The sequence below is a fragment of the Exophiala aquamarina genome (genome assembly GCF_000709125.1).
Source record: "Exophiala aquamarina CBS 119918 chromosome Unknown aczIA-supercont1.16, whole genome shotgun sequence".
Classification (NCBI taxonomy): domain Eukaryota; kingdom Fungi; phylum Ascomycota; class Eurotiomycetes; order Chaetothyriales; family Herpotrichiellaceae; genus Exophiala; species Exophiala aquamarina.
Window position 1 is genome coordinate 454,387 of NW_013550572.1, and position 14,030 is coordinate 468,416.

The window sequence follows — 14,030 nt, forward strand, 5'->3', positions numbered from 1 at the left end:
GACATACTTAATGTCCATCTCCGACCCCGTCAAAAAATGAGCTCCGGGTTTCTCACATCTTCGTCAGCTCTCAATGTCGACTCCACCTTCAACACCAGGAGTTGGGACTGTGCCAGCCCGGAAGTCGCGAAAGCCTCCTCGACGACAACCTCTGAGTTGTCTGCCGTGTAGGCAGCATAAGCTTCGGTGTGATAGGCAGATCCCATGCGGTACTTGCTCCCGCTACCGACGAGAAGATATTTGTCGACTTCATCCAGCGCCATCGAGGGGTAGGTCTCGACGGCAGACTACAAACCCGTCCGGAGCAGGCCCTATAGATCCTGATGAGCTAGATCCCCGTTCTCATCCAGCCGCGGCCAGTAAAATTGGCTTGTCTGAGGATCCTGGAACTCCTAGTGCCGCAAGTCAGACAACTGCACAACTGGTCGGCCACGTCCACATGGAGTCTGCTGCTGCTCGGGCGATGACATCTAAGCTAGCGGCGCAGATAGGCGGCCTTCCACCTGGCCTAGACTACAGCCCAGCCAGACCCTCGGACCCAACAATACTGTTTCCCCAGACTTTGCCTCTCCTTCAATTACCGGCTGCCACTCTGGACCCACTTATGCTCCTGAGTATAACGGATCAACCGAATCAAAAAGCCCATTGGAGGCGACTTCTCGTCAAGCTGCTTCCAACGCGGACACAATCCGACATCTTGTTCAGCTACTTTGTCGAGCACATCAACTGGATATTTCAGACCGTACACATCCCGTCCTTCCGAAAGGAGTATGCACGGCTGTGGGAAGCGCGAATTGAAGATGTAGACCTGATCTGGCTTTCCTTGCTCTTCACGATCATATCATTGAGCGCTTTGTATATCCCCATCAACGCGGTTGAATTTGTCGGTCTGCAAGGGGGTACCGTGCGGCAGCTGGCTCATCTCTGGCACCATGCTTCTCTGCAAGCATTACAGGCTGGCAATTATGAAGCAAAGCCCACTCTGACTCAGCTCCAGACCTTCTCGATCACTCAGTTGTATTGGTATGCAACGAACAATATTGAGATGCTGAACTCGTAGGTAATGCGACCCTGACCTGAAAACTCCTACTAAGTGCCCACTAGTCGTATGGCTCAGGCGATTCGGCACGCTCAAGTCCTAGGATTGGACAAAGACTCTGCGGCATCCAAGAACGTCAAGGATGAGATGAGACACCGGCTGTGGTGGGACCTGGTTGACTCAGATACGTAAGTTGATGAGGGGGGGGCAAACTGCTATCCTTTCGTTCTAAGCCTCCTCATATGCGACTTATCCATGATTTTGAAAAAGCGGGAAAGTGTTGCAGAGATCAATGGCCCACCTATATCCGTAAAAGGCTCTGAATTCCTCCTCCAACTCTTACTTTTCTAGGTTCCAATCAATATGCCTCGAACGACCCCCTTTGATTCAAGTCCGTTTCACCAATGTCCCTCTCCCTCTGAACTGCAACGACATCGACATTGGATCAGACTTCGTCCACGCGAAACCAGTAGACGAGCCGACCTCGATGAGCATGAACATCTACCGAGCGAAAATCTTTCAGATCATCAATAAAGCACTTGTCTCTGAACCAACACAATTCAAATCTCGCGACGCCGTGATCGAACTAGACCGTCAGCTCTTAGACATTATGGAGAAGCTTCCATGGTTCTTCAAGCTTGACGCTGACGGAAAGGCGAATCAGTTCCCCCCCTCATACGAGTTTCTCATCTGGCAACATCATATTCTACGAACTTGTGTGAGCACTCAGCGGATCCGCATGTACCGGCCGTTTCTGGCCGAGCACAACAACATTGCTTGGGGCAATTGCCTCGGCGCGATCGAAGACGCCATGGCCGTATATCGCACGCTGCGTGTAAATCAGTCTTCAGGGATGCAGCAGAAGTTCTTCGCACAAGCATATCAAATCTTTTCCGTGGCGGTAACCATGGTCACCATTCTGCTGGTTGAACGCTCCATGCCTCGTTTCTCACAGTTCAAACACGATATCGAGACCATGACGGCCGACTTGGCACTGGTTGATGCACAAGCATGTCCCGTCCCAGTTGCAGTCAACGGGCGAAAAGTTCTCCTGAACATGCTGGCACTTTTGGACCAAGGCTGCTCTCCTGAGGACGCCGAACGATTGGTTCCGGATATCTCAACCATCATAGGTGGGGAGAACACGACTCGTGCCTACCTGGGACGCCGTGGAGCGCAAGATACCAGTGATCTAGTTGCGTCACCAGCGGAAGCGACAGTATCGGGACAACAACGGCGTCATGATCCTCAGCAAGAACACATACGAGAAAACCAAAACCGCGAAACAAACACAAACTCCCTTCGCGCCCCTATCGCTAAACTGAGCGACACCATCCCTTCAACTTCAACTTTTGAATCAACAACAATGCAACAACACACCAGCGACGAAGCATCATTAACAATGGCCTTCCCAGAACCAACAGATTTCAGCTTCGACTTTGATGAATTCCAACTGAGCGATTCTTATGACCTGTTCGGCTGGGACATGACCGGCTTGTTGTCCGGTGCAGTAGCCTCAGGTTCCGCTAACAGGCTTCGGACAGAAGAAGACATGGGTTCGGTCCTGTTCTAATGAACTAAGAATTGCTTTGTCTTCCTTGTTTCTATTAGTGTAAAACAAAATCAGGATTTTGCGTGAAGGACCTCTAGCCATTCATCTCACTGGTTACCATCAAGTATTTTCTTGAGATGAGCGTTCATGCATTACGTTTCCGCTTACATTTGCGCTTGGTTTTCAGCCGTCAGGTTGTTTGTCAGCACTTCTCGACGGGTAATAGTGCATGTCGGTAAGTGCTGGGAGCGAAGGGCTGAGGTCTTCCCTGCACAAGGATCGAAGTTAATGGGCCTCTCTGTTGGTCAAAAACCTTTCCTCTGATTCACACACTGCTGAAATTCTTGGAGAACTATATGATACATTGAGTTGGTACCCTTCGAACTTCAGTCTCTCTGTGGAGATTGCCCGCCAATTAAGCAGGAAAGTGGGAACGCCGTCCTCCATACGGCGTGGATGATAGTCTTTCCATGCTTGACGGTCAGAGTCGAAATACCGTGCACTTTCCCTTCAGCAATCTGTTTCTTTACCGTGACTCATGAGATCTACAGAGGTCTAGTAGGCTGTGCCCTAGAAAGCCACCTGGTTGCCTTCGGTCATCACCATACTCCCGTCATATTTCGTCGTCAACCGCCTCAATCCAAATGAAGCTGGAGGAAAATTGTAGAACAAATAGTAGAGCGTCATTGACCAAGGAACCATGTCGCAGATGTCTCGAATTCCCACCCGGGCCGCCAGGTATTGTCCACGATTTGCGTAACGTCGCTGCAGAAGTCCAGTTCGGGACTGAGCTCGAGAGGAAAGCTGTCGCTGCCTGGTTGTGAGAGCGAATTTTGTAATTGTAGTATCTCCGTAGTGAGCTCGGAAACGTAGGTGTTGAGTTGGTCGACCTCTTCGCACTTCTTGGAGTATGACTGGCAGAGGTTCCGGTGGGAATTGTGTAACTCTCCCAGTTTATCTCGAAGACTTCGAATGTGGCTTTCCTTCCGCAGCCGGAAGGCCCGTTGCGATGATCGATTCTGCTCTTGCCGTCGCTACGGAGGGATAGTTTTAGATTCCTATCCAGGACAAGTTGCATCGGGGTAATCTACGTACCATGCGTTTGCTTTCTAGCAGGTCCTCATTGGGTTCAGAATTGGTCTTTGGTGGCGTCGAATCGCGCCGGCCTTTCTCCTGTGTTTTACTGCTTGGAGGGCAGGATCCACTCTCCATTCTGAAGATCACTCTTGGAGCCTTATCTGAATGGTCTCCATGTGACTTGGCTGCTGCTAGCCTTTGCTGGCCCGAATTGATGATCATAGATCTCGGAGATGTTTCCGAGATGATCTGCCATATAACATCGTATTAGTACTGTATGGAATATCCCAGTACTTGCGACAGGAAGGACCTACTGGCTCGTAGAACGACATTTTTAAGCTCGGCGTGTCGTCGTGGGACTGGGCATTCCAATATCCATCACCATGCCTCGGGTCCGTCGGAGGGAGGGCATGAAACATCGGTGCCATTTCTGTTTCCTCAATTGAGTATGCTAGATAAAGGCTCATGTAGAGTTATTGGGATTACTTGGTCCTGCTGCACGAGGTGCTTCGGCTGGTCGGCAGCTTCGCCACTGGGTTCGTTGTCTATATACATTTCCAAACATAAGGGATTTCAAACTACAACGAAAAAGAAAAAGATGTAACCTGGTGCAATTCGTCAGGAGAACGTTGGTAAATCCTGACGTAAGATGAGTCTGCAAGGCGCACAGTAGATTCGTCGTCGTTTTGTTGGTCTTCCTTGTATAGTACAAGAGCCATGAATTGCGATTAAGCCCTACTAAGCGCATCCAGGTCTAACGCTGTTCAGCATCTGTTCTAAGTCGCCCTGGGTGATCCTCAGAGCGGCTGGGACCGTACATTGTCGCTGCATGTCAGGCAAAACCTGAGGCCGATTGGGTTGAAATTGATGAAACCCCAACTTCACAGGGTGGGATACAATTGTCCTTCTCAGTTAGTCAGTGGTCAACAAGACACATCCTGGCTCGCCGCCGTCTCGAAAAGGACACCAGTCGACCTCATCGGATCCCAATCAAAGTCCCGTTGAGGCAACCGCAAGAGTCCTAGGTGCAGTTGTAAGCTATGCCCAGCTTGGAAACCCGTTAGAAAACAAGACAGACATGTTACACATTCCAAGATAGTCCTAGTAACATTTGTTCGCAAAGGCCGGTGCGATCTAGATTTTCTTGCCGACGGGCCTGTGTCATTGTGCGCAGACACTCGGCATTTGATCGTACAGTCGTCCGCACGCAAGTGACTCAGCAATGTCAGCGAAGGCAGTTGGATGGCAGTAGTAGTCGAATAGTTTGATTCGAATCACGCGCTCCCGGCTCTTACCTCTTGTAACATCATGGTTCAATTTGAGTCGACTTATTTTCTGGCATGACCCGAATACTGCCCTCGCTGCTCATTCATCTGATGAAGCAAATCGGGAGGCTGCTCTTTCCAGGAATCTGGGACGCCTATTCGGGCATCCTGCGGTGGGCTCATGGAGTCTGGGGCTAAGTTAGTAGTTCTTACCCCGTGCCTAAGGAGCCATACATACCAAAAGTGTTCAAGTTATGATTGAATTAGTTTAGGATAGAAGCTAGTCATGGGTCTGAGGTACTGCGCTTCCCCTTGCCCCTAGGTCATGTATTCTCTTAGCCACCTGAAATTCTGCAATCTGTTTCGCTCCCGTCTTGCTGTTGACGGGTTGCCACGAGGAGAGAGGAGGTCTCCGTTCTTATGAGCTTCTCGACTTGGAGTCAAGCAGGCTCTTACAATTATTCACCTGATCCTGTTTAGTACTCAATTTTCAGAACTGGAATAGTCATCAATAGCCCCGTTTTCATCATGGGAGTCAGTCTGTTCAGTTTCAATCCCGACGTCGTCAGGTTCCGCATAACTTTGTCTCTTCAATTCGTGGCCCTTAGAGCCTCTATGCTCGTTGGGCGGTCTTTTGATCGCCGGGGGGCTCAGAGAGGCTAGATGGTTCAATTGGCTCGACCTTCGCCGGGGCTGAGCTGCCTGAGAGGGGGTTCCGTTTGTGTTCTGTCGAGAAAAGGTGGACGAGCGCTGATGGTGCAGCAACTGGCTGGACGATAAACGGGCAGGTAGTTGAGGCCTTAAATTTGGACTGGGGGCACGAGCGTGACCTGTTCAACAGGTGGAACCAGGCTCATCGACGAGGCTCTTCTCAGGTCTTCATGTGGCGAGGAGAGGAATGAAGGGAATTGATTCCCATCTCCTCCAGGTGAGGCTAGAGGGATATTTTCTTCAGGCTCATAATCATCGGCTCTTTCCATTGCATGGAATGCACGATCTGCGTCAGCAAATCCGGTGGCTGTCTGCAGGTAGCCATCGAAAGCCCGAGTTCCTGTAGCATATGCCTTAAGATGTGTTGCCGACAATATAGAGCGAGGGTGATGGTCGTCGTCCACTGGGGTCAGCTGTTCTGTTTGAAGTTGTTCCTCCTTGCTGTACGCTTCCCAATTAGCCAGAGCCAATGCAACTTTGAAGGCATTCTGGATCCGCCGCCCGTTCCAGACTGCGTTTTCCGCCATGCTAATCTTGAAATGTTGCTTGGCGTATTTCATGATACCGTTCTTGTCAAGGTCAAGATTCTTGTTGCCTTTCTCCACACGCTTGATGTTAGTCCTCCAGATCTCTCTTGTTTGAGTCCAATTCAACGGCGGGTAGTACGAGATCCAGGTGATTCGCGATTTAATTGCTTCGTCTAGGGCTCTCACTCGATTCGTCGTGAGAAACAATACGCCAGTGTAGAATTCTAGGACTCTCAGGAAGACTAGACGATGTCAGCAACAAGAGCTTCTCATACCTCACGCGTTCGACTTACTGGAAACGAGGGCATTTCGTTTCACATCGGTCTTGCTCCGCTGTGTGAGGAATATGTCGCATTCGTCGAGGAGAAGAACACATTTCCAATGTTGTGCGTAATGAAAGGTCTCCTTGAGAGCTGCATCAACCTCATTCGGCTTCAATCCGAGATCACCTAAAAAGGGTCAACCTCATAACTTAGCCATCTCGAGGATGACTTACCACAGGTGATTTGAAGGAGTGGCTTTCCATTTGCTGCCGCCACGCTCTCTAGATAGTAAACCGTTAGCCACGTCGGTAGTGCCTACATGGATTACCCCCATCCTGGCGGTCAGAATCTCTATCCTAGGGTCGCGGAAAAGTACATGCCTGCCGTAAAGGTCTTCCCAAGTCCAGGCGCTCCGTGAAGCAGAATTACGAGGCCTCTCCCTGATTTTCGCTTAGTTGAACCCTCGCCGACAACACAATCCACGCGGCACTTACCTTTGCCTCGAACAATATCATACTCAAAATCTGGCAAATGCTGAGTTTGTCTTTGCATGAAGTGAGTTTTGACCAAAGCTTGTAATGTATCCGTGAATGTGTTGTCTTTAAGCTGGAGGTTATCGAGGCCTTCAGTTTTTGCTTTGATCGGTTGGAGGCCCCAGAGCCAAAGTGGAGCTTGAGACATTGATGAGCTTTTGGTGAAACAAGTATTGCTAGGGAAACCTTTTGACCAGTGGTAACTTACCGAAAGTACGCGTTCTCAAAACGAACGCAAAAACACGGCCGCGATATAACATGATGTCTTTCTCCGGAACCATACTCTCATTACTGAGCCAACCACTAGGGATAGGAGCAAATATCTGCTCATTGTTCTTGAATATGATTGCTCTCTCCCTATCGATGAAGTAGTCATTGTATACTTGATCATACTCGGTACTTTCGAGCTTTGTTCTCCTTTGGTCGGTCCAGTACTGCACCGGAAATGTTTCTTGCAACTCACGTCGCTCTATCACAGGATCTTTCCAGGGCTCTCGCTGCGGCTGCCACGAAGAATACTTGCGCAGAGCCATCTTAAATCAACGATGACCTCACTCTCAATATGCTCTTGAATGGTCGGGCCGTCTTGTAGCCGGCAACCACAAGGATGTACCATTAAAGTAGGCCCCGAGTAGAAAAAAAGGGGTGAATGAACGTGCCATTGAATCAAACACCACCTTACCTTTATCCAGCTGGGCTTTTAGTGTGTCCTTCTGCTGAGCAACTTCCATGTATCTTGCCGGGTAATAGTCTAGGGAGGTGATGTCACGTTCGCCTTTGAAAGGCATTATCTAGAACGTGTGAACGGTCGGCCGAAAGTACCTGTCATGGAAATCGATATAATAGCAATCAACTCTGAATGGGTTTGATCTAAGGCTGATATTGCGGCTTTGAGCAGTTGATAAGTTCGGACGCCCTCCACTAGTACCAGTTACTCTCCACAACTGATTATATCGGCTTTGAAAGGTCTCTGGTGTGGTTGCTATCGCGTCAACAGTAACAGAAGTATCTTGAACCCTCAATGGCATGTGTATGTCATCACCTGGGTTGAAGATGTACCAAAGGTCGAGAAATTGTATCTTGGTATTGGACTTGTCTTCCAAGCGACACAAGGTTGGCCTGATGTACCGATCCATGAAAATGATCAGACATCGCATGTGTTCAAGTGTCCCTTGGCGGACTTCCCTCTCCGCGGTTAGAAATGACTCGTCGTATCTCACAGGCCTTGACTCAAGGAAAGATCCGTTCTCAGAACCAACAGGAAGCATGTTCGTCTCTGGCGGCATCACCTGTTGTTCCAGAAGCCTGATCGATTCTTTGATTTGAAGATCGTAATAGACCAGGAATTTGAATGGCCGCATCATCACCATTGACGCGCTTGCGTCGATGTGTTCATCCAAACTCTTCAACGTCTTCAGAATTGGTATCGAATTTATTCGTATACGGCTTGGAATAGAGTGTTGTCCACTTGGTCGCTCGGAGTGTTTGGGTTCACTTTTGCCATTGGCTGCACTCACAGCACCTCGGCTCTTCCCATGTCTTCTATCTGGCTTTGTAGCGATTTTTCCTGGTTATAGTAGTCGGGTTCTGACGGTAGTATCTCAAGCGCGTATTCTTTGTTTTCGTTTGTATGCTTATTCATAAACTCGGGCCAGCTTCTCTCACATAATTCTGGGATTATTTGTTGCTGGTCAACACTATCTGTGATTCCGCTTTCAAAGATCACTCCAAGGTCGCTTCTAATGTCTGACCCTGTGGGTTTGCCAGAAATGCTTTAGCGTACTTGGTATCAAAATCTTCAAAATCCATTGTTGCAAGATGCTGCCGACATTCCCTTCCTCCACGTGGGAATAGGTACAATACTGGATTATTGAAGGGCAGAGTAAGGAGCCTTTGGTAGAGTTTCGGGGAGTCTGTCTGAGGCCGCGAAAATACTAACTTGCGACCTGCTGACGGTGGTTGGCAGCAGAGACCCCAGGAACCTCCGATTTTATACCCTGATATTGGGAACTTGGGCCAACATGGCCTAAAGCGCACATGTGAAAGGCGCTCAAGGTTCAAACTCAAGGTTCAAGGATCGAAGAAAATGAGGCATAAGTCGAGAATTGATACACTGATACTGCACAGGTCATTGGTTCATGGTTACGGCTAGAGAAGGCAGCACCAAGGCTGAGAACTGTTTGAAATGCGACCTAGGCACAAAAGGGTCAAGGTTCTTGCTCGGTTCGAGCCATGGGCGGCGAAATTGGCCGGAAACTGTGATCAAAAATGAAGCAAACTGTCAAGGGCAATCTTTCTGTGCTGGATTTGGTCTTGACTCTCGATTGAACGATGATCGGGATTCAAGATCCGCGAATAAATCAAAATAAGTCAGTGCGCCCCACCTCCTTTCTCTGAGAATAACAGAGCCGGATTTTCAAATGAGGTTAGAGCAGGCAACGTGGCCATGGTTGCGGCCCGACCAGTCTGCCTTCTCCTTGCATGTGGTCTCCTGGGCCGTCCGTCGTATTTTTCCTTGCCCCATGGTCTTCCTGGCACCTTTGAGTCCTAGATGATAGGTCATATGTGACATATCTTGGCCGAGTCAACTGGCGGACTGTCAACACGAAAGGTACTCCACGCCCTGCAGTGAGATTGCAAAGATGCAGCGCGGGGCTCGCGGGTCAGTTCGTCGCAGGCTACACGACATGGGCTATATGCGCCCCAAATTGCCCGAGTGTAGATGCGCCTGACAATAGCTATCAGCCTCCCAGGTCGTTCTTGTATCTGCTCCTTCCTTCCTGCCTCTCGGTCTATTTGGAAATGAGATGAGCACGATTCACGAACTCTATAGAGAAGTCAACCCTATACAACCCTTGCCCGCAACTGCCGGCAACCTACAATGGAACATACAGGTGTTTCTTGATCTGTCGACATGGATGATGACAGTCCGGTAGCTTTCAGTGATGAATCCGTCACATATGTGCAAGCTGGAGACAATTCTCTGGAGCAAATGCATACTCCAGAAAATAGACACTGGAAAGTCGCCTCCAAAATCGACGTAGAGGATGGCTACCTAAGACAATGGGCTTCAAAACAGCAGCATGTTTTCCAGTAAGGTGCCACAAAATTGGTCTGAACGAAAGCTTTCCGGCTCTCGGATCATTCATTAATATCATATCAAACCCCTACTGAGTTTATGAAGCCCTCTTACGCATTCACACGCCCAGCAATTCCTCGAAGTGCTGAAAGCATATCAAAACTCGATACAGGAGTCAAAAGCGGGGACCGTCGATCTCTGTGGAACCCATTCCTGGGATGAGGTTATGCGGTTAGTAAAAGACACCGAAGCCGAATATATCAAGGACGGGCAGAGTGGTTTGCGAAGAGTTGGCAGGTTCATAGGACGTCAATCAGAGTCGGTTTCGCCTTATCAGAGACTCATACCAAACGGGTTCTATACTTCAATAGTATGCGGAGACTTAACAGTTGTCTTTGAGCTAAGTCTCGCGCCATTCAGATGTATGCTAAGATTGCTAACATCCAGAACAGGCCGCGTCCCATATTAGTAAAGGGCGTGAGAACGTGGTTGCAACAATTCTAAGGATACCAGACATCATCCTGCAGGTCGAACATTTAGTCGAAAGCTTTTATCCAGATCCAGCTCTCCATGACAAAGCTGAGGCACTGTATCTAGCTATTCTGAAGGCCATTGAGGGAGTAATAGAACGGCTGAAACAACATCCATTTGGTAACTTGCTGTTTTGCTGGATGCTCATATTATACCACTAACGCAATTTTCAGGGAAACAAGCTCGTGCGTTGGCTCGCGGGCAACAATACAATAAGCATTTCAAAGTAAAATTACAACTTCTTGATGAGGCACTACTCGCGCTGCAAGATCGCGCGTCCGTTTTGCGGGACGATGCGATCGTCACCAACCGAAAAAGCACAAATAATGTAGAAGCCATTGTGCAAAAGGTGGCCATTTCTGGTGCAAATGTGGACTCGAGAACGAAGACCACCCTGCCTAAAATCGAAAGTTTACAGCAAGAGACAAAAGACCTGAGATTTTTTGCCGAGCATACGGACGTCCAATTGTCCTTTACTACCAAGGGGGTCAATGCATTCGCAGAAACGCAGAAAACGATGAATGTGAAGATAGATGATGTTCACGCCGCACAAAGAACAACACATGTAAAAATCAGTGATCTCCATGGTGTACAACAGGCAGTTCATCGCAGGGTTGAGACTTTGAGTGATGTACAACTAGCGAAGGAGCAAGCTGCAAAAGCGACGGAGATCTCGCTGGACACGGCTGAGTGTAAGAACCATGAATTAGGAGTCTCGGATCCTGAGCGCAGTGCTGATTATCACTACAGGGAGGAAGAAAGACGGTAGAGACATCTCTCGGTTGAAGAGACAGCTCAAAAGACTCTAAAGGATAACCAGTGGGCTAACACAAGCTGATTTACTAGACATACTCAGCGTCAGTGCCGAAATTCCGATTCAAGATCACAGGCGAATTCACCGAGGATGTCAGTCCTCGGAGCCATCAGACCATCAGATTGCTCGAGGCATTGTTGAAGGACCAAGATTTAGAGAATGGCTCTGCGCTGATGATTCTTCTGCTTTATTCATCGAAGGTGGTCCAGCCCTGGCTTTCCATGGGCAAGCTTCGCTACCACTGATGAGCTGCTTGGCTATCAAGTACTTGGAAGGCAAAGAACCTTCGACGTCAATACACCACTTCTGCAAGCGCCATGTTTCACCGAAAGACCCCATCTAAGGTCCGCAAGGAATGATGAGGAGCCTCATCGGCCAAGTTCTTCGATCTTTTCAAGTAGATCTGGGTTTCACATTCGGGGGTTCGATACCGAGAACAACTTGAGTCACATAATCTCCACATCCTTTGCGATTGCTTTGCACAAGTCGTCAAACAGCTGCCAGCAGAAACGGTATTGTTCTGCATAATTGACAGCATCGACCGCTTCGAGAGGCATGAGTAGGCCGATGATTGCCGATTCATGATTAGGGAACTTCAAGATATCTTACATGAGTATGAATGAGGTCCTGTCTTCAAACTTCTGGTTACCAGCCCGGCCCGGAGTCGATATATCGGAGGAACTTTCACCTCTAAGGACCGTCTATTGTTGTCAGTGAATGGCTTGGGTGGGCGAGATGATCCCACCGAAAGGGAAATGAGCATGGGCAATCGACGGCCAAAGGCAAGAGAAAGTGATGCTTTTCGGTCCTTGAGCAACATGTTCCCTGCGGGAATCAAGGACTCTTCAGATGGGCTATCAGACTCGAGTATTCTTGGGGTTTCGGTCCCGAGTAGTCTCTTTTCTCAGCTTGTTCTAGATTTTATAAATGGGTACCAATGTAATGACTTAAAACTTGCTTCTGTACTTGCTTGCAAGGACGTCTTTCCGACTATGTATTTTAAGGTGGTCTACGTCTATGGCTTTGGGTGTTGGTTCAATAAGAGACTAGGAGTATGTGCCACATAAGTGATTAATGACAAGATTCTACTCAGATCCTTTGTCAGTTCATTGAGGTAGCAGCCGTCCATGCATGTTGAAGGGGTTGGTGAAGGAACGAGTCTCTCCATACCTGCTGTCGTAAGGCTTCCCTAGTTTGCTCGAATGATGTTAGTCCCATCTCTCTGACCAGTTGCTGAAACTGAATTGCAAATAAGCTCTTCTCTGCATGCCCAAAGGCTCCGTTCCAAGATATGAAAAGCACCCACAGTAAAACATCTCGATGAGGCGCCCACCCCGTTCGCAAGTCTGATTTCTGTAAAGAGTCAATAAGGTGAGAGGTTGCCAAATCTATTAGACCCCTTCCTGGAGCCTCACGGATTACGGTGTTCAAATAGATGAACGCCGCATTCCGCCAGCAATTCTGCTGGTGATATATAACTGGGTTTTCCGTGTCATCTTGGCGGTATGGGAAGTCGACGAGGTCGTGCTGGGCAGCAGCAAATCTATCCTCGTAGCAATGGATATCATCCTGCGGGAGTGATTGACTGAATGCTCCGTCTTTAGTTCTATCATCGAGGATATCAGACATCGTTTGGAGGTCACACGCAACTCGAAAGAACGAGTCTGTGAGAAAACTCTGAAGGCAGGTAGACAGGCATTGTATCTTAGAGGACTGGTGGCCAAGTTGTACCGAGCTGCTATACATCGGCAGCCTCGGCCGTCGACCTTCAGTCCAAGCTGCATTAGAATCGATCCTATAATATACACTGTTATATTACCGTAAGCTATTGTAAAGATAGAAACAGCCTACCTTGATAAATGTAGTGCATCAATACGACGGAAAGTCTCAATGCCACCGCGCATCTCTATCAGCTTAATCAAGCCATCATGATGTGCTTTACACGCATCGGGTTCGCCAGAGAAAGAGGCGCATATAACGAGAGTAGCGACCGCCATAATCGTATTAGAGCTTATTATGTCTTTATTTTGCTCGAACCTGTAGTTAATCATACGCATTGCGCTATGCATATAATGAGATGCTTGTTCTTGTTGCAGGTGGATCACATGTTTCATCGTACTAGTCTTCGAGCTGGGTAAGGACATCATTTGGAAGGCTTTGTGATAACCAGCAATCGAACACCACCCATATAGAATCGGTTCATCGTGGAGGTCACTCGATAGTCTCCCCACTGCACTCCTCATCCACTCAAACCTCATCCACGAAAATTGGCCATAAATCATGGGCATGGTGGTGGCAAAGTAGGTACCCACAACTGGTCGCACCCACAACTATTAGCTGGACTGGTTCTCAATCACGCTCAGTTAATTTGGTATCCTTTCACTTACGGTAATGTAACAAGCTTCCAATGCTAGGGCTAAATTCGCGCTCCGACTTGTCCAAGAAGTTGAGAAAAGAAGATTGGAAGACCGAAGTTGGTACACTTGTGCAGAAGGTGGACGAGTTTGCGTGAGGCACGAATTTCACTCGACCACAATGACAGTAGTCAGATTCACTCAACCTATCACTAGAGGGTGCCAATGAAGGTGTGCTTCGGAGTTGAGCCATTTTCAACCTCGCCCCTGGTTTCACCGTCCCTT

At 48.6% G+C, this 14,030-nt stretch overlaps 4 protein-coding genes across 4 annotated transcripts; 1 reads left to right on the forward strand and 3 right to left on the reverse strand.

Moving 5' to 3' along the window:
- Positions 1-439: 439 nt before the first annotated feature.
- On the forward strand, positions 440-2,612 carry A1O9_11219 (uncharacterized protein; the record flags this gene model as incomplete). Its single annotated transcript, XM_013399938.1, has 3 exons — positions 440-1,056; positions 1,105-1,227; positions 1,391-2,612. The coding sequence occupies 3 exons, from the start codon at positions 440-442 to the stop codon at positions 2,610-2,612; spliced, it is 1,962 nt and encodes a 653-aa protein (XP_013255392.1).
- Positions 2,613-3,274: 662 nt separating this feature from the next.
- On the reverse strand, positions 3,275-3,803 carry A1O9_11220 (uncharacterized protein; the record flags this gene model as incomplete). Its single annotated transcript, XM_013399939.1, has 2 exons — positions 3,275-3,625; positions 3,687-3,803. 2 exons carry the CDS (start codon positions 3,801-3,803, stop codon positions 3,275-3,277), a joined length of 468 nt encoding a protein of 155 aa, XP_013255393.1.
- A 1,930-nt stretch (positions 3,804-5,733) lies between these two features.
- On the reverse strand, positions 5,734-7,500 carry A1O9_11221 (uncharacterized protein; the record flags this gene model as incomplete). Its single annotated transcript, XM_013399940.1, has 6 exons — positions 5,734-6,413; positions 6,465-6,620; positions 6,668-6,711; positions 6,811-6,870; positions 6,925-7,105; positions 7,176-7,500. 6 exons carry the CDS (start codon positions 7,498-7,500, stop codon positions 5,734-5,736), a joined length of 1,446 nt encoding a protein of 481 aa, XP_013255394.1.
- Positions 7,501-7,758: 258 nt separating this feature from the next.
- On the reverse strand, positions 7,759-8,776 carry A1O9_11222 (uncharacterized protein; the record flags this gene model as incomplete). The annotated part of the gene is made up of 2 exons (XM_013399941.1): positions 7,759-8,534; positions 8,719-8,776. The coding sequence occupies 2 exons, from the start codon at positions 8,774-8,776 to the stop codon at positions 7,759-7,761; spliced, it is 834 nt and encodes a 277-aa protein (XP_013255395.1).
- Positions 8,777-14,030: the final 5,254 nt, after the last annotated feature.